This window comes from Lampris incognitus, chromosome 18 (genome assembly GCF_029633865.1).
Source record: "Lampris incognitus isolate fLamInc1 chromosome 18, fLamInc1.hap2, whole genome shotgun sequence".
Classification (NCBI taxonomy): Eukaryota; Metazoa; Chordata; class Actinopteri; order Lampriformes; family Lampridae; genus Lampris; species Lampris incognitus.
The window spans coordinates 36,168,759-36,189,251 of NC_079228.1; the positions used below are offsets into that span (position 1 = coordinate 36,168,759).

Sequence of the window (20,493 nt, forward strand, 5' to 3'; positions counted from 1 at the left end):
CCTCACTGGTGATTTAGAACAACTCGGCTGAACCAACCCGCACACCGCCTGGCCATGAAGGAGTCCCGACCTGACAGCGGCTCCGCGTACCGGGCAGCCCGGCGGGGCGGCTCTCGGACGGAGCGCGCCTCGGCCGACCGACGGAGAGCACAGCGGGGGATTTACCGTCCGGCGTCACTTCCCCGCCGGGGCCGGAAGCCATGTGTCCGGACGGCCAGACATGGTGCAGGCAGGGGGGAGATGGTCTTTACCTCCGTCTCTCCGGGACGCTCCGTGTCCGCAAACCGACCGGCGGAGCTCTGCTCACCTTTCACAGCCGCGCGGCGACGGTGGAACGTGCCCGTACGCCGCTGTGCGTAACCGCGTGGGCGCGCGTGCAGGCCGCGAACGCGCGCCGGTGTGACCCCGCCTTGTTATTAGTTATTATCTATCATCTATTATCTAATTTTATATATACAGACAGACGGAGAGACAGATAGATGGATAGATAGATAGATAGATGGGTCGACAGACAGGTAGACGGATAGATGGATAGACAGACAGACAGACAGATAGATAAACAGACAGATAGATACACAGACAGACAGACTCTACAGCTCTCCTTGCCAAAATTTCTGTTTTGGAGGAAATTAAGGGAACCCCTGTAATCACCAGGCTCCCAGTTAAACCACCTCCATCCGCTCCCCTCTGGTCTACCGAACACGTCAGAGCCCTGACGCCGTCCGCATGTGACGCAGAGCCTTTAGCCTGTTTTACAAACACGGGCCACATGTGCTTCAAGTGGTTCATCAAACCGAATCAGATGTTTCAGGTCACGGTTAAGCCACATGGACACGCACAGACACACAACTTGGCTCTGAGGGGCCACACATTTAATTGGAAACCAATATCCAGAAATTTCATGGCCTGGCGGCCTGTCCAGGGTGTCTCCCCGCCTGCCGCCCAATGACTGCTGGGATAGGCTCCAGCATGCCCGCGACCCTGAGAGCAGGATGAGTGGTTTGGATGATGGATGGATGAAGGGTGGATGGATGGATGGATGGATGGATGGGTGGTATATCTGTCAGTGTTGATGTAGTTCCGTCGTCACACAGCCCAATTCTGGAGTCTAGCTTACTGTCTAGGATGTTTGACAACTGAGATACCTGATACCACAGCGCCCTCTACTGCATATTGATGAGACGAGGGGGGATTCAATTAAAACACCTGACTCAAAGGCCCAACCTGTGATTTATCTGACCATATCAAACAGAGGTACACGTCCACACAGAGCTGAAGGGGTTGAGCTGTAGATGTAAAATACTCATTTTGTGTCTCTCTCGTGCTGGTGGTAATTAAAGACGTGGGTTTGTTTGACTCCAATCTTTACAACCATTAGTGACGTCGTGAACAAACCTTTTCCAGCATCAGAAAACATTAGAAACTCAAGATTTAGTTGTTGTTTTCAGAGGTGGGATCAAGTCCCATCTGTACACGTCACAAGTAAGTCTCAAGTCTTGACCTTCAAGTCTCAAAGCAAGTCCCAAGTCGTTTTTTCTTGGGTCAAGTCAAGTTCTGAGTCAAGTCCCAAGACAAGTCACTCGCCTCCCCCCCATTACTGCAGTCTTACCTGCAGTATCCAATCTTTATAAAGAGAAAAGAATATTATTATTCATATACATTATTAGACATATATTAATGTCTAATAATGATATTATTGCCCAATTTATCTAACCTGTTCAAAAAGTATGACAATGAACTGAATTTGCATTGCAATTATTGATATTCTTAAAATAGACGTAATTAAAAAATTTTTTTTATGAAAGCTTATTTATTTCCTCTCAATCAAAAACAGATTCTCTCCCCATCACTTTAAACACCGGGGTGTACTGACACTGACAGCCAGTCTACAAGTAGGGCTGAGTACTGGCGAGAAGCTGGCGATACGATACGTATCACGATACAGGGGTTACGAGTCGATGTATCGCGATACTGTAAGAACGGCGATAGATTGCGATTTCATAGGCGTGTCTTCTTTGTGCTTATGCTACTTCCCGTCTCGCTTTACGCTGTTGCGTTGGAGTGGACGGTTACCTAGCGGTCGTGGGGTTACACACGACACAAAATGTTTGTCACGAACCTTTACATGTAAACAATTAAAAATAGATAGTGGTTTTGAGAATCGATACAGTGTCACAAAAGATAATATCGCGATACTCAAGTGTATCGACTCAAAGAAAACTGTTAACTCTCTAAACTCTAGACCAGTCATTCCCTGCCCTTTTGGCCTAAATTGTGAACCGTTTGACCAAAAGGGGATTTACCCTCTTCAGATTGTTTGATTTGAAAGATTTTAGTTACCCAACAATGTACCATGTCCGGCATTTCACAAGAAAAAAGAAATAGAGGAAAAGTCAGAAGAATAAACCTAATTTTGTGCAACAGAAATATGTATTTGTCTGTGTTATATCTTCGATCATCTTGCGACCCCGTTAAATCTGACCCCGGGTTGGAAACCACACCTCTAGACAACAGACTTTCTGAGTTTTACACGGCAAACGTTCACCCCAAACAAAAAACTTCTTGTTTTCTCAATCAGAAAACAGATTCCCTGACAGCCAGACTACAACATCAAACTCTGTTACACTCCACGTCTGTCCGTCTGTTTGCAGAATATGTCAATAAGTCATTTCCTTTTTACAAGTTGTTGAGTCTATGAAATATGACGTTTGAAAGCCGCTGCTCCTTTGCATCGAAAGGAGCCAGTTGAGGTGGTACGGGCATCTGGTTAAGATGCCTCCTGGGCGTCTTCCTTTGGGGGTTTTCCGGGCACGGCCAGCTGGGGGGAGACCCCGGGGTAGGCCCAGAACTTGTTGGAGGGACTACATGTCCAATCTGGCCTGGGAACGCCTTGGGATCCCTCAGCAGGAGCTGGAGGGCGCTGCTGGGGAGAGGGATGTCTGGAGTGCCCTACTTAGCTTGCTGCTGCCACGACCCAACCCCGGAGAAGCAGCTGAAGGTGAATGAATGAATGAGATTTGAAAGGGTAAGGGTCTTGTCTGTGAGCCGAGCACGATGCGGCCTCATAATGATTCCACCATGGCTAAAGACCTTCTCGACTGGGGCGCTTGATGCTGGCACTGCAAGTCCTCTCTTTGCAAGTGGTAAAAGTGCCGGGAGGGTGTTCCTATTTGCATCCCAAAATGAGAGACAAGCCTGCCCACCGCAAAGGCCGGGATAGTTACTCAACTGTGTCCCTGGACTTCTACTTGTGTTCTGCTTGCGAGGCTTTCTGTATTCTGAGAATAACCCGGTGCTCGCCTCCGCCTGCTTCTCCACATCTTGGGCCTCGGGACTCTGGGCTGTTTCGTCAGATGGCAACTCACGTAGAATCAGATCTAATGACAACAAAGAAAACAATACACACAAGAGTTCATTTAATTTAAAGGGCAGGTGTGGAAATGAGCCCATAATTGTTAGAAAGTGAACTTCCCCTTTAATTACTATATAGTTCAGTTTGACATGATTGTATAAAATGTTCTAAATATTGTTTATATTTCTACTTTGTGACTGAAAACATGTTCATTCATTCATTCATTTATTCATTAGCCAAGCCGCTTATCCTGTTAGCTGGGATGCTGGGGGCTATCTCAGCACTAACTGGGTAGAAGGCGGGGAAACACCCTGGATAGGTCGCCGGTCCATCACAGGGCCGACACATTCACACCTAGGGTCAATTTAGTATCTCTGATTTACCTGACCTGTGTTATTCGTCCGTCGCAGCAACGAGGACCATCCGGTCATCCTGTGATGGATGACTGATGACTTGTGCGATGATTAAAGTGAGGAAGAGTTGCGCATCATCAACCCCACTCTCTCGACCGACACCGCCTACTACCAGTGGCAAGACTAAGCGAGGCGACTGATAATGGAGACGAATGCAGAACTTTCCTCAGGGTTTCTTCCCGAAGCCTTTCCCGTAGACGAGTATACCCGCAAGGCAGCGGAGGTCTGAAATCAGTTGTCCTTCCCCTAGATGAACTGCCCGGCAGGCTAACGAGCTTCATCTACCCGGGTCTGAAATCAGAGTTGGCCTTCCCCTAGATGAACTGCCCGACAGGCTAATGAGCTTCATCTACCCGGGTCTGAAATCAGAGTTGGCCTTCCCCTAGATGAACTGCCCGGCAGGCTAACGAGCTCCATCTACCCGGGTCTGAAATCAGAGTTGGCCTTCCCCTAGATTGTCTGCCAACCAAGGCTAACGAGTCCAATCGACCCACCCGGTTATACCGCCGGGAACCCGCGGACACATTTGCGTAGGAGCGACCATGTACTGAGGTCCTGATGGACCCGCGGCAACCACTACACCAGGAAGCGAGAGACCACTGCACCGCTTTACGTTCCTTTTGGCAAGTACCTTCACCTGACCTACATGTCTTTGGACTGTGGAAAGAAACCAACACAGATACGGGGAGAACATGCAAACTCCACACAGAGGACAACCCCGGGGGTCGAACCCCGGACCTTCTTGCTGTGAAGCGACCACGCTGACCACTGCGCCACCATGCCGCCCTGTTCAGTGTTCATATTAGACATAATTTAATCATTATGACGCAAAGACATTGCCAATACATTACATAGGACTATGGAAGGCTGAAATAAATACATCACTGACCTGTCACCAGGTCAGCAACTTCATCCTTCAGGTCATCGTTGACAAGGACATCATGGTGAAGCCACGTCATTGAGAACACTGGGTCCAGGACAGCTGCTCTGATGTAGAGCGGGTCTGTGAATGGCAATTTTTTCCCCTGGTGCCGCTGATGACATTCTGACGTTTATAAAGGTCCCCGGGAATCTCTTCTTGAGCGAGCTCTGGAGGCTCTGGACCATGCTTCCCAGGAAGAGCACCCGCTGTTATTTCTCCAAATGGTGGTTTAGGGATAACACACAGGGGAGAATGGCGCTGACAGTCACAATCTTCTCACCCTGTGTGAGATCGGTGGCCTCAGCAAATGGCTGTAGGACATCACAAAGCTCCTTCATCAGATTCCACCCCCTAACTGAAGACCAGCTCGTTGTGGCCTGTGCCCTGAACAACATGGCACAATTCAAGTCTGGACACTGCTTGGCATCCTCCTCATCATATTCTTCATATATGTCTTACAATTCCATTAAAATTCTGTTATCCTTTCAACGTTGTATTGTGTAAATTGTATAAACGCAACATGCATTGCACGTTGCCCGTCATGGGAGAGAAATCCTCCTCTGTTGCTCTCCCTGAGGTTTTGTCCTAGTTTTTCTCCCTGTTAAGGGTTTTTTTTAGGGAGTTGTTCCTTATCCGGTGTGAGGATCTAAGGACAGGATGTTGTGTTGCTGTAAAGCCCCCTGAGGCAAATTTGTAATCTGTGATATCCATCCATCCATTCATCGATTATCAGAACCGCTTATCCTGCTCTCGGGGTTGCGGGGGATGCTGGAGCCTATGCCAGCAGTCATTGGGCGGCAGGCAGGGAGACACCTAGGGGCAATTTTAGTACGGCTGGTTCACCTGAACCTACACGTCTTTGGACTGTGGGAGGAAACCCACGCAGACACGGGGAGAACACACAAACTCCACACAGAGGACGACCCGGGACGACCCCCAAGGTTGGACTACCCCGGGGCTCCAACCCAGGACCTTCTTGCTGTGAGGTGACCATGCTAACCAGTGCCACCGTGCCGCCCTTATTTGTGATATTGGGCTATGCAAATAAAATGGACTTGACTTGGATCTTTTAGTTAGTAACACTGCTACCCCTCCACTAAAGTCGGTGCCATGGCTGAGTGTATATGACCCCTTCCCATCACCGCCCCCAGTCTCTCTCATTAGTTCGGTCACTCTGAGATTCCTGCGGAAAAACCACATCTAACTTCTTCTGCTTCACAACCTGAGCCACTAAAGCCCTCTTACGTCTGTCCCTCCCACCATTAACATTAAGAGATCCAACCCTGAGCCCCTGCGTGAGTTGGGTAGAGCAGAGAAAAAGATAAGAGACAGAAACAGACCGGCATGGAATGGAAAAAATAAAGCATCCTGTGATGCATGATCATAATTTACTTTACAATTTTTGTCCTTCTTAAGTTTTCCTCATTGCTGCCTTTCTCAAGGCTGTGATGTGTATAAGGCGAAAACGTTTTTCTCATGAAGCAGCTCAAAACCAACCAGCTTCTTTTACTGACTTCCCAAAAGTTTAATCCAAAAAACATTTATGTCCTCCAGAGAATACAGATCTGTGCTACGGTATGATGTTTCACTAGCTGACACACTATCAGACTCTGAACTGTAGTCCATGTCCTCAGCCTCACCTGTTACCTGGCTACTGCGGATCTCCTCTACACTCTCAGTATTCCCCTCCGTAGGCCTACTTCCGCCCTTCACTCTCTGTCCCTCACCACTCAACACATCCTCCTCCGTCCCTGCCAAGCTGCTGGACGCAGCCACCTGCTCAGCTGCGAGTGTTTCTGCAAGCTCTGCCTCCGGCTCCGAGACCATGGGCTGAGAGCCTGTTTCCTCATCTACAACCAGTGGAGCAGGCTACTCCTCCAACTGAGTCTGTTCTCCTCTCCCCACCTCGGAGACATTATCAGGGGGTGGGATGTTAGCATCTACGGTGTCTGCCTCCATTTGCTATGCAGACGTGTGAACCGCTTATGGCGACATCGCCACACTCAAAACATTTCACCTGCCCTGAACTAGCATACACCATGTATGAGCCATTACCGTGTTTAGCTCTAAAGAAAACTTCTAAACTCTGTGTCGGAGAGTCCAAAAACATAAACACCTGTCTCCTGAGTGACTGAACATGTATCTTTGGATCTGTACATCCGAGACTGACAGTTTTGAAAGCACTGGTGAATTTACCAAACCGCCGCAGCTCATTTTCCAACAGCTCGCTGGAGATAAGCGGCGGAACGCCCGACACTGTGACTCTGGTAGAGGAACCGACAATGGAGAAACATTAGTATAGATATCCCTGTTGCTACACCCCTCTCAATCATCTCACTGACATGACACTCCATCCACCCATCCATTATCCGAACCGCTTATCCTGCTCTCAGCGTTGCGGGGATGCTGGAGCCTATCCCAGCAGCCACTGGGCGGCAGGCGGGGAGACACCCTGGACAGGCCGCCAGGCCATCCTCCTTCAAAAACATCACCACAGCCTTGTTCATCCTGGAAGCAAACCATAGATTGCCATGACCAACTTGCTCTCCTACAGCCAACAGAACCTGCCGCACCGTCACACTGGGCTCCGGCCAGTCCTCCGGAAAACCACCCGACAAAACCACTGAACCCTCGGCAGAAGTATGAAGAACGTTTACTTGATCCTGCTGCACATAGGACAGATGGAGAATACAGGGGGACATCTCCCCCAAAAAAAGACAGCAAACAATTCAAACTTTACTCCACTCATATTCACCACCCTCACTCACCAAGCCTCCCAGCATGCAGTGCAGTGCAGTGCAGAGAGAGAGAGAGAGAGAGAGAGAGAGAGAGAGAGAGAGAGAGAGAGAGAGAGAGAGAGAGAGAGAGAGAGATCTTGGTTCAGTACAACAGTATTTATTGGCGTATTAAGAAATTTAAACTGGATTCACATTTACAGGCTTGCAGTTTCGTAGACTTAGCTTTTAAAACATGATGCACGGACAGTTGCCTATTAAAACAAAACATTTTCAGAAGCAATAAAAAGAACAGAAAAATATTTTCTCAGTATGATAAAAACCTTCACCATATAAATATACGTATATGTTAATCAACAGCTTTAAAGAACCTCTTTGATAACGCCACTTTATGACGTGTACATAATACCATATAAACCCAGTTTACTGTATTTTACCTCTTATTGCGTGAACACAAGCTAAGAGACATACAGATGATCATACATACAATATTTACACCAATACACACAGCTGTAAGTGAAGCAGCACACAACTGATTATCGATATCGAATATCCCAGAAGCCACACGGTCGGGGTGCAGCAGCAGCCATTTTATCCAATACAGAGGAGAAATTTGGTTTTTGTAGAAATAACTGAAAGTTTGGGCATTTCTCTGCTTCGCATTATCGTACGGTGAAAAATCAGGGTGGGTAAGGTCATGAATGAACATTTTAACAACTCATACTGTTGTTCTATTACCGCCAGGTTGTATTGTAGTTGATTAAACAACAGTACATTACCGCTATCACCGCTGTTTGTGTCACATTCACGCTGATCTTACATGTCTTTTTGAATGGAGGGATCAGTGACGCCGCCCTTCTGTGTCGACATGAAATGTTGCTGATGTAAGATAACACATTTTAGCCTGAAAGCAAGAGAATAGGATATGACATGGAATGAACAGTTCAAATTCCATCTTAGTGAGCACAGGTGCACCCCAGGGCAGCATCCTGAGCCCCCTCTTGTTCACCCAGCTAACCCATGACTGTACTGCCAAATTTGACACCAACCACATCATCAAGTTTGCAGATGATACAACAGTTGTGGGTCTCATCAGCAATAATGATGAATCTGCATACAGGATGGAGGTGGAGCAGCTAACAATGTGGTGCGAATCCCACAATCTCTCCCTGAATATAAATAAAACAAAAGAGATGGTGATTTGACTTCATATGCTGCTGACCATTGATGGCGCCACTGTGGAGAGGGTCAGTAACATCAAGTTCCTGGGAGTGCACCTGGCGGACGACCTGACCTCAACCATTAACACCTTGACCATCGTTAAAAAGGCTCAACAGCAGCTCCATCCCCTTCGGAGACTGAAAAGGGAAAGTCTCCCCATTCCAGCCCTCACCACCTTCTACAGGGGCACCACTGAAAGTATTCTAACCTACGGTCTCACTTCCTGGTTGGGTAACTGCAAAATGACTGAACAACACCAGCTGAACAGGACAGTGAGGACAGCTAGCAAGACCATTTGTGCCCCTCTCCCCTTCCTGTTGGAGATTTAGCATCAGTGCTGTGTTGGCAAAGCCTCCAGCATCATTAAGGATCCCCACCATCCACCAGCCTTCTACAACCTGTTTTCCCTCCTGCCATCTGGGGAGAGGTACAGCAGCATCTGTGCTAAATCCAGCAGAATGCTAAATAGCTTCTACCCACAAGCAGTCAGGATCATTAACAAACCTGTGCCCCCCACCTACCCTCTAACACCCCCCCCACCCTCTAACCCTCCCCCCCAATCAGTGCTGGTCACTCATTGACAGATACCAGCTGTCAACACTGAACTAAAATCTCACTTGAATGGACTGTGTTGTTAACTGTTCATGCTTTTTTGTTTTGTTCTCTCTGTTTTTATAGGTTTTTAGTGTTTTTAGGGAAGTTTTAGATTTATATTTTTATCTTTTCTGTCGCACTGCTGTGGGCTGGGAGAAACAGCATTTTGTTTTTATGTAGGCAGGTACATAATGGAAATGACAATAAATTAAATCTTGAAATATGCATTCTGGGAAAAAAATGTGAGAGAGAGGAATGGATGGACCTCTCGTGGGATTTCAAGGAAGAGGGTCATTTTTTCTGCCCGCTAACCATGAAGTTCTCATTAAACGACTAGCTAACCCTTTAACTGACCAGGTAACCTTCTGACCAGACTCAAACTGACGTCATGTCGTCTGTCTGGTCTTAACAAAAGAAAGGAAAGACACTCCGTTTCTTTCCCCACAGTGATTCTGACTTCTTTATCGTTTTATAGCTGGGAATGAAGATTTGCAAACAACCAGACACCCACTGTCTGTCTCACACCTCCATTACAACTGTCAACACAGACAACATGGAGTCATCCTGATGTCAGGTTGACCAGACAGACAGACAGACATTTGTCTGAAGTTTAAAAATAAAAACTGTTTAACTACAGAACATGTTTTCATGGGTGTTTTTAGCCAAAGCATTTATCAGTACTGACCAGCTGTACTGGTTTAGTACAGCTGAACCCAGTTGGACTCAGACAGGTGTAAGTCTGACTGCTGTCTATGTGAATAGGATATGAGAGGACTGTGGTCCACCACTCTTATAAAATGCCCTTAATTTGTCCGTGAGATCTCGTAAGTTATAGTTCTGAGCAGCAGCTCATGTCTGTGGTTGCAGTGACACATAAGACTCAGTGTGAATGGTGAATATCCACGATACACTCATGTTTTATCAGGTGTGTGTGTGTATGTGTGTGTGTGTTGGTTCTGGCAGGTCAGAGTCAGTCAGGACCAAAAACATCTGATTTAAAACAACCAAAAGTCCACAACATCCACAGCCGGCACCAGAAACATGAGACTCTGAAAGACCATCCAGACATGAGGCAGGATATCAAACCAACATGGCTGACAGAGGACGCGGTACTGGACAGATTCTAGTCTGTGTTTACTAGTCTATCAAACTAGATGCACATCCTCACTGGAGCCATCCAGAGACTTCTCTTCACATTTCAAATCAGACGCTGGACTCTCCTTCTCTTCTGGACCGGACTGTGGATCTGCCAGAGATGGAAGCCTCACTGAGGAGAGACACAGAGACAAAGAGAGAGGGACAGACAGACAGAGAGAGGGAGAGCGACAGAGAGAGAGACAGGCAGAGACAAAGAGAGGGGGACAGACAGACAGCGAGAGAGAGAGCGAGAGAGAGAGCGCGAGAGAGAAAGACCGAGACAAAGACAGAGGGACAGACACAGAGAGAGAGAGAGAGAGAGAGACAGACAAACAGAGACAGACAGACAGAGACAAAGAGAGACAGACAGACAGACAGAGAGAGCAAAAGACACAGAGAGAGACAGGGTGAGAGAGACAGAGAGACAGCGAGAGACAGACAGAGGGACAGACAGAGAGACAGAGAGAGAGACAGACAAAGACAAAGACAGAGGGACAGACAGACAGCGAGAGAGAGAGAGAGAGAGATTTTAAAAAATGCCAATTATAATTCGGTCTTAACAGAAGTCAATAAAGTTAACAATGACATTTCACCTTAACATGTCTCCTTAACATGTCTCCTTAACATGTCACCTTAACATGTCACCTTAACATTTCACCTTAATATGTCACCTTAACATTTAACCTTAACATGTCACTTTACCATTTCACCTTAACATGTCACTTTACCATTTAACCTTAACATGTCACTTTACCATTTCACCTTAACATGTCACCTTAACATGACACCTTAACATGTCACCTTAACATTTCACCTTAACATGTCACTTTACCATTTCACCTTAACATGTCACCTTAACATGACACCTTAACATGTCACCTTAACATTTCACCTTAACATGTCACTTTACCATTTCACCTTAACATGTCACCTTAACATGACACCTTAACATGTCACCTTAACATTTCACCTTAACATTTCACCTTAACATGTCTCCTTAACATGTCACCTTAACATTTCACCTTAACATGCCACCTTAACATGTCACCTTAACATTTCACCTTAATATGTCACCTTACCATTTCACCTTAACATGTCACCGTAACATGTCACCTTAACATTTCACCTTAACATGTCACCTTAATGGGTTTTGCTTCTGAAAAACATGTGTATTTCTTCCTTCTGTTCAGAAGTTAGATTTGTTTGGAAGTGACCGTTTGTGTGTGTGGGGTATGTGGCCAACCATGAGCGGGAAGGGACTTGGTGCGTCCTTGCTCGTCCTCTGTGGCGACGGTGGGCGAGCTCTTCAGAGACGAGTGCCGCCTGCTGGAGACGGCCGACGTGTTGCCGCCGCAGGACGTGTCGGACAAAACGACATCCCCGAACACCTCGGCTGAAACGACAGCAGAGGAGGGAAAACTCCTGGTTAACCGACTTCCGTCCCATTATGACTTTACAAACAGACGGCCCACATTGTCCAACAGCTTTTCTTTGGTCCGCTACACTTACTTCCTCCTCAGGACCAGACTACCGGTGCTGGGTGACCTACTTTCATTTTGTTAACCCAGATATAAAGACTTGGTCATTTGAACCGGTTAGTTTCAGGAGAGCTCCACCTCCTGGACAATGAGACACTCGTCCTGACAAAATGATTGACAGCAAAGCAGCTGATGGTCCAGTGCTGTCAGTCATTCGTGTTGGTCTTTATCAGACAAGACACTGGGAGTGTTTACATGCACATTAATGTTGTGAAAATACTGCAGTTACTGAAATGGTCCCGTGAATACCTTCATCTGATTCTCAAAATCAGGGTACGGTCTTAATTGGTGTATTGGGAACCTGATTAAGACCCAGCCTTTTGATTTATTTTTTTTTTGATGCATGTGAACATCTTGTCTGGATGAAGATCAATAACACTGGTCTACAAAATTTTTTTTTTTCCTTGCATGGACTTTGGAAACTGTTTTTGGCTAATTTTGGGCTGCTGAATCCAAATTTAAACTCAGATTTGCTCTATCACATCAAGTTTCTGTGCTATCTGTATGCTCCTTATTCAGGATTTTACAAAAGTTGACCATCTAGTCTGGCAATCTTGGTGGGGATAAAAATGACCCCTATTCATTTCCTAAGTCATTTCATGCTAGGCCGAGTGTTTATTTATGCATTGTAATAATTTTTGCATCTATCGATCTTCTAATGCAACAGTGTTTTTTTTTAACTTCGAGTGTAAAATTGCTGTTTTCTCAAAAATAAGGATTTTTCATAGTTCAAAAACCTGATGTGATAGGCAAAAACTAATGGCAGATTTGGATTCAGCACCCAAAAGTTAGCTGGAATCCGTTGAAAAACCCCATGCAAGAAAATTTATGTTGACCAGTGTTATCACCAGCTGCAACTCCATAGTAAGTAACTGGTGATGGAGGACATTTGATTGTTGATGTTTACTGTAAACCAACACAGACTGATCGGTACGTAAGGTTTGACTCTCATCATCCAATGGAGCACAAACTAGGAGTCATCAGGACGCTGTACCACCGAGCTGACAATGTCCCCACTGACACAGCGGCTGGGGAAGGGCAGAAATCGTCCGTCCGTCCGTCCGCTCTCCCTCATAATTGTGGACGTAACTTGATATGAACAACTTGAACCCTTTCACCCGTTTGCTGGTGGGTGCAGGTGAAAGTTTGTCGACAGTTCTGTACATGTCATTGACATTTATCCATGGTAAATCCTGCAGGCATCGTGAAAAATATGTCATTGTCAACAGCACACGCCAACAAACAGGAAACTGGTATGACCGCTGCAGTAGAAACCGCAAGTCAGTGGACTACAGTTATGCACAGAGTCGACTGGGGAGCAAAGAAAAGAAGGGGGGAGGGGAATAGTCTGACATTTTTTAGTTGTGCTTTTCCTAAAGTTTTTCCTTTTTTTCCTAGTCTCTGACCAAGGAAATTACTAGCAGTGAATTTCTGGTCACAAGGTGGCGCCACAGACAAGCTGGCCTAGGGCACCGTGTTAGCTAGGGCTAGCTCTGGCGATGCCGTAGTCCAGCCAGGACCCCGCTTCGTCTTCCACGTCTCCACCTGCACTGGCGTCGGTTGCTGGTGCTTCAAGATACCGCAGGGTTGTAAACGATGTCTTCTGGTATCTCCGGAGGTGGGCACAAGTCTGGAACGTTTAGTCTTAAGTCCAGCCATGACCAGATTAACCCACCAGGGGGCCCCAGGGCATGCATGTCCATTGCCCCCCCCCCTGTCAGATAGGCTACGCAAATGTTTGCAACTTGGGGCCCTGCATGAGTAGAGACTGTAGCTTGGGGCTCCGGATCAATAGAGACTGTAGCGTGGGGCCCTGCATCAATAGAGACTGTAGCGTGGGGCCCTGCATCAATAGAGACTGTAGCTTGGGGCTCTGCATCAACAGAGACTTTGTAGCTTGGGGCTCTGCATCAGTAGAGACTGTAGCTTGGGGCCCTGCAACAGTAGAGACTGTAGCGTGGGGCCCTGCATCAATAGAGACTTTGTAACTTGGGGCCCTGCATCAATAGAGACTGTAGCTTGGGGCTCCGCATCAACAGAGATTTTGTATCTTGGGGCCCTGCATTAGTAGAGACTGTAGCTTGGGGCCCTGCATCAGTAGAGACTGTAGCTTGGGGCCCTGCATCAATAGAGACTTTGTAGCTTGGGGCCTGCATCCGTAGAGACTGTAGCTTGGGGCCCTGCATCAGTGGAGACTGTAGCTTGGGGCTCCGCATCAATAGAGACTTTGTAGCTTGGGGCTCTGCATCAATAGAGACTTTGTAGCTTGGGGCCCTGCATCAGTAGAGACTGTAGCTTGGGGCCCTGCATCAGTAGAGACTGTAGCTTCGGGCCCTGCATCAGTAGAGACTGTAGCTTCGGGCCCCCGCCTCAATAGAGACTAGCTTGTGCCCTGCATTGCGACGCAGGGTTGGAACAAACGTCTCTTGTAGGGTATGACTGGGGATCCCTACTATACACGAACACAATACCCCTGACCTTTTGGGGTCCCTCGTGGTCCGGGGCCCCGGGGCACTCGCCCGGCATGCCCGGTCCGTAATCCAGCCTTGAGTCCAGTAAGGTCTGAAGGTCATAAATGATCATTGTAGCCGTAGTATATGTAAAAAAGCTAACAATTAATGCAAAAACTAATACAATGGAGAGAGAAGCTCGTAGCGTGTCGCCATCGGTCGACACCATCTTGTTTCGATCTTGTCTGTCTTTCATGGGGGAATAAAATGCAGGAACCCCAAACCCCCCCCCCACACACACACATACACACACACACACTACTGATGGCTCTGTGTTGTGAACAATCTCATTATTACTACTACTCCTCCCACTACCACCCCTACTACTGGTACTACCATCACCACCACTACTACTAACAATACCACAGCTACTGCTGTTGTCATGGCTACACCACCACCGTCCTGACTAATGTGTTGCAGAAAACAAGAAATGCCTTTTTTTTTTCTTTTTGTGGTAAATCCATCAGAAGAAACTAAGTCTGGATACCGACCGTCCAGAGACGTGCTTCCTGCGGTGCCGCTGGTCTCGCTCTCCTGATCAGAGAGCGCCCTCTTCAGGCGGGGAGCAGGAAGTGGCCCCTTAGAAGCCCCGCTGCCTGCCAGACCCTCCACGCATTCCTCTGAAAAAAACACAAGGACATACACAGCGTCTGAAAACCCAGCCACACTGAGGATGCACGAGCCAGTGCATTCCTAGTGCCGGTCCCAAGCCCGGATAAACGGGGAGGGTTGCGTCAGGAAGGGCATCCGGCGTAAAACCTTTGCCAAATCAAATATGCGGATCATAAATCAGATTTTCATACCGGATCGGTCGAGGCCTGGTTACCAACGACCGCCAACGGTGCTGTTGGCCAGCAGGGTGCCGGTGGAAACTATGCCACTGTTGGGCGAAGGAGGAGAGGGGGGAAGGCATGTCCAGAGGCAGCGGGAAAGGAGGAAGGGTAGGAGTGTGGAGGTGAGAGTCGGAACTTTGAACGTTGGCGCTATGACATGAAGGTGGCTGGTGTGACAGAGGAAGAGGCAGAGATGGAAACGAGTGATCCGCTGTGGCGCCCCCTAACGGGAGCAGCCTGGTAGTAGATACACGGCGTCTGAGCAAGGCATCAAATCTACAGCATCTATCTCTTCCATTACTTCACTAGTTCAAAGAAAAAGGACATTTTCAATCTTAAAACCAGACTGAGTGACTTTTTAAGAGAGACACAGATGTTTAATTTTAATTCTCTTACCAGATCCGGAGCTGCTGCTCAGTCTGGGAACTAATGGGCTGGTGGGGCTGAGGGGCCCGGAGGTGCGGGGGCCCAGCGGAAGCTTGGTGCCAAGGGGAGGGGGGGGTCTGGGGCTGACACCGGGGGGTTTGGACCTGGGAGTCGGTTCCGGTCTGGACTCAACGCCGTCCACCGAGTCACTGGAAAGAACCTCCTGCTTGGCTGTTGGAACAGAGGAGAGTCATTATCTACTGGATGACGGTGATAATAGCTTGACAACTTATAATAACCATTTACACCGCTACCACTAGCGGTACAAGAACAATAAGAAAAAAATGAACAAGAAAAAAGTCAAAATGAATTAATAATGAATTTAATGCTCATACAACAGAATCCATGACAAGTCAAGATTATTTTATGAGTGACTGAGAGGACAGAAGAAATGTAACGTGGATGGGAAAGGCTGTCCCGATCCCTGCCCGCCCTTCCTGAATCGTTCTCCCTTTTCCGTCTCCCTGTTGTCGAGCGTGTCCTGAACTCCGCCGGCCGCTCTGCCTCCCGTTCCTCCTGCACACCTGTCTCCCCTCATCAGCACCATTACCCATCTACTTAACCTCAGCCCTGCAGTGTGTTGGTCAGGGTGTCTCTGTGTTAGCCAGCTTGGTCTCTGGCCTGCTCTCTGCTAGCTCGTCTGGGAATGTTCCCAGCCAGTTTCTGACTCTGCTTACGCTACCATTTTTGGGCTGGTTGTTTTTCTCATTGACCCTAAAAAAAAAACAAGTCGACCCTGCCTGTAATCTGGACTGTGTTTTTGTCTACTGGTTTTGGGAGTTTGCACGACATTAAACCCAAACGTTTTGGATCATATCTGATTGCGGTCTTCAACTGAGCTCCCCGCCAGTAGGCGTGACACAGGCGACTAAATGAAAACCAGCTGGTCTCAGATCTGGTTATAAATATTCAGTGAACAGCCAAAGGAACTGAATCAAGTGCAACTGGACTTGGTGCATATCCGTGAAGACGTTTCGCCTCTCATCCAAGAGGCTTCGTCAGTCAGACTAGCTTGGTCTAGTCAGAAAGGCACGAACTGAGGAAGCCTCTTGGATGAGGAGGCGAAACGTCTTCACAGATATATACCAAGTCCAGTTGCACTTGATTCAACTCCTTTGGATAACCATGACCTGGATGAAGGAGAACATTCACAGACATTCAGTGAACAGGAAGGAGGATTATTTGTCAGATCATGTGACCTTTCTAAAATGTCCCATACTCCCCCCCCCCTTTTTCTCCCCAATTGTATCCGGCCAATTACCCCACTCTTCCCAGCCATCCCGGTCACTGCTCCACCCCCTCTGCTGATCCAGGGAGGGCTGCAGACTACCATGTCTTCTCCGATACATGTGGAGTCACCAGCCACTTCTTTTCACCTGACAGTGAGGAGTTTCACCAGGGGGACGTAGCGCGTGGGAGGATCACACTATTCCCCCCAGTTCCCCCTCCCCCCCAAACAGGCGTCCCGACCAACTAGGGGAGGCGCCAGTGCAGCGACCAGCACACATACCCACATCCAGCTTCCCACCCGCAGACATGGCCAATTGTGTCCGGAGGTAACACGGGGATTCAAACCAGCGATCCCCATGTTGGTAGGCATCGGAATAGACCGCTACGCTACCCGGATGCCAACATGTCCCATATTATTCTTCATTTTAGATTACAAAGCATTCGGAGAGTTACTGCAGTTGGATTCGTGACATGTTTATGTGACAGTCCATATCCACAAAGCCCCCCACACACAGCAGCAAAGGACCAGGAACACCAATCAGGACCTGCGATCACATGACCATCACATCTACCCACCGTGTTCGTCGTCCACCTTGTCCGTCGAGGAGCTCGGCTCGCTCTGCAAAGGAAGAGAAAGACAGCTTTGAATATTGAAATCATCTTAAGTTTTTGCTCAACAGATATTCAATTTTGAAAGCCTCCGCCTAACCCAGCAGTGGACCGGTTTTACAGCAGCATTTTGATTTTCAAAAGAAAAAACAGGATGGGGAAGAACGGGCAGAATACTAAATATCTGTTTGTCCCAAGCCTACCTTCTGGGCGGCCATTTTCTCCTGCATGGCCTTCATCTCAGCCAGCAGATCCATGCCCATGATAGGGACCCCAAAATGGCGGGGCACATGGGGGTTTTCCTTCCTCTCCTCCTTCTCCTCCTGTTCCTCCTCCTCAGCGGGTTCAGTTTTATTTGTGGTTGAGGAGGTGCCGCCCGGATTGGCATGTTCGGTGGGGAAATCCTTGTGGTCCTGAAACAGCTCACTGGGGAGCTCCTGGTGAGGTTCCATCGTGGGGGCGGGACTTTTCATGGCTGGCCGCGGAGACGTCAGCAGTGACTCCTCTGTTGCTGCGGTGGCCAAGGCAGTGGGTGGAGCACTGTTGGAGGAGGCAGGAGGAGGAGGTGTGATAGAAACAGCTCCTTGGCTCTTCTCAGAGCGGGAGGTCCGCGACTTGATGAGGTTGAAGAAGCCGCTTTTCCTCGACTCCTTTTTCTTCTCAGTGGTCTCCGGCGTGCCCGAGGAGGAGCTCCTCACTGCCGGACGTCTAGAAGTAAATGACAGAAATTAAACCAGTTTCGCCAACGGAGAGGACAACCTATCGAGAATGTGAACACATGGAGTAATGCAAATAAACACAGATGCTAGGAGTCTCCAACTCAAATCTTCTTACAGAGATTCTGAGACGAGGGACATCCTCTGTGTTCATGTCCTGTGTTTTTCATGATTAGCATCCAAGTCAGACCAATTTAACTCCTCATATGTGCAAAATGACTTTATGCATGCTCAACAACACAAGCAAGAAAATCAAAGAAAGTTGTCTCCACACAAACTGATGCAACTTTCTTTGGTGTGCAAAACGACTTGGCGAGAAATAGAAATTAGTTAACAAACAAAATGTAAAAATTCAACAAAAGTTTGAAAACCACAACAGACAAACACTCCCATCCATCAATTATCCGAACCGCTTATCCTGCTCTCAGGGTCACGGGGATGCTGGAGCCTACCCCAGCAGTCATTGGGCGGCAGGCGGGGAGACACCCTGGACAGGCCGCCAGGCCATCACAGAGACCACACACACACACACACACACACATTCATACCTTGGGCCAATTCAGTACGGCCGATTCACCTGACCTACATGTCTTTGGACTGTGGGAGGAGACCGCAGCCCCCAGAGGAAACCCACGCAGACACGGGGAGAACATGCAAACTCCACACAGAGGACGACCTGGGACGACCCCCAAGGTTGGACTACCCCGGGGCTCGAACCCAGGACCTTCTTGCTGTCAGGCATCCGTGCTAACCACTGCACCACGGTGCCGCCTGTATAAATGTATTAGTACTATTGTTGACTATATATCACTGCAACAAGGTGCATTATTCAGGCATTTTCAGTGGTGTACCAGGGGAACTGGACATGCTTGTCATCATAAAAATAGATTGTGTTTTTTTTTTTTTTGCAACTTCAGCAACATCTGCTGCCTTACATTTGAAACACAGCTCTGTCCGCTCACGGGACACAATGACCTCATAAACAGAATTCAGCAGGAACTGCAGCCCAACCAGCAGGAACCAGGTTTGTTTTACCGAATAATGAAAGAAGAAAGATATACATATACCTGTGTGTGTATGTGTATGTGTGTGTGTGTGTCCTCATAACAACAGATATTTATCAGTTGTTTGATAAGGTGTGTCTCACTTGAAGCTGAGTTTAATGACTCTCTTGGAGAAGAACTCGTCCAAGCCCTCGTCCAGTGGACCCATAATGCTGTTCTGCTCTGAATCCTGAGGCGCTGAGCTGCCGGTCACTTCCAGCTGTAATGTTAGAGAGACGGAAACGTAGTGACGCACGAGCAACTGACATTAACACTCCTCCACCTTGACATGCCCCGTTTGATACCCGCTACCTCTGGTGTATCTCACACAATCAGTAATCCATGAACGTCTTCAGTAGTGTTTGATGTGGATGATGAGAATCCGGTTGAGTCTCGGTTTGGGGCGGGAACCGAGTGCAGAAAGCAACAGACAGAAACCAGGCTTTAAACAATAATTCAGTCTCGACTTGAGAAGCAAAATCAGGAATAAACAACAGGTAATATTCAAAACAACTTAGGATCTCTAAACTTTGAAAAAGGTGCAAACAAAGGGGGGAAAGGCCTTAGAGGTGCGACTCAAACTGCAAAGGAAAAATACTTGCAAGGCAAGACAGTGAATCCCACAGTCGAGACACTGGTGGGACTCGGTCAGGAAAAATGATAGGGTGCACAACCGGGTTGTTTCGTATGTTTCTGACACAACAGCACTGCTGACTCTCACTCATTTGCAATGGAGCTCAAACAACACTCACACCTTACCGACACCTACACAGGACACACGCTGTGATAATCAAACCAGGAGATTCAGAGGTCTGGCTTTTAGTTTTAGGATTCATCATGTCCCTTCACCCAGAGAGACTTACAATGAGCCCAACATGATGGTAACTTCCAAGTCTTAAACCGCTGACATCACAATGAGCAACAAGGCGTTAGGCGGTGAAGGCGGGACCTACGGGTGAGCGGCTGGGTTTGGTCCTCTTCTTGGGTTTGGGGCGGAGCTTGGTGTGATGGACAAGCTTCTTAGCCTCCACAGTGGGAAGTTCCCCAAAACAGACAGGCGCTGTGTCCAATGGGGGAGCGGGACGAGGCACGTCTTCCAGGTAGGCTGACTTTCTGCCCACTGGCTGTGGAGGATGAGGGAGAGGAGGCGGGTCTTCGACATGGATTGGCACCTCCTCCAGCGCTTTATCCAAGTCAAACTCCATCTCTGATAG

At 47.9% G+C, this 20,493-nt stretch overlaps 1 protein-coding gene across 1 annotated transcript in view; it reads right to left on the reverse strand.

Moving 5' to 3' along the window:
• Positions 1 to 9,222: 9,222 nt before the first annotated feature.
• LOC130128497 (F-actin-uncapping protein LRRC16A-like) overlaps positions 9,223 to 20,493 on the reverse strand; it is a 67,875-nt gene continuing 56,604 nt past the window's right edge. Inside the window, exons 30-37 of the mRNA XM_056298097.1 lie at positions 20,233 to 20,486; positions 19,384 to 19,499; positions 17,724 to 18,228; positions 17,488 to 17,530; positions 15,652 to 15,852; positions 14,914 to 15,042; positions 11,618 to 11,767; positions 9,223 to 10,504 (exon numbers count right to left, since the gene is read on the reverse strand). Of these exons, the coding sequence (XP_056154072.1) occupies positions 10,383 to 10,504; positions 11,618 to 11,767; positions 14,914 to 15,042; positions 15,652 to 15,852; positions 17,488 to 17,530; positions 17,724 to 18,228; positions 19,384 to 19,499; positions 20,233 to 20,486 (1,520 nt within the window). The 3' untranslated portion in view covers positions 9,223 to 10,382. The remainder of the gene's footprint in view (positions 10,505 to 11,617; positions 11,768 to 14,913; positions 15,043 to 15,651; positions 15,853 to 17,487; positions 17,531 to 17,723; positions 18,229 to 19,383; positions 19,500 to 20,232; positions 20,487 to 20,493) is intronic.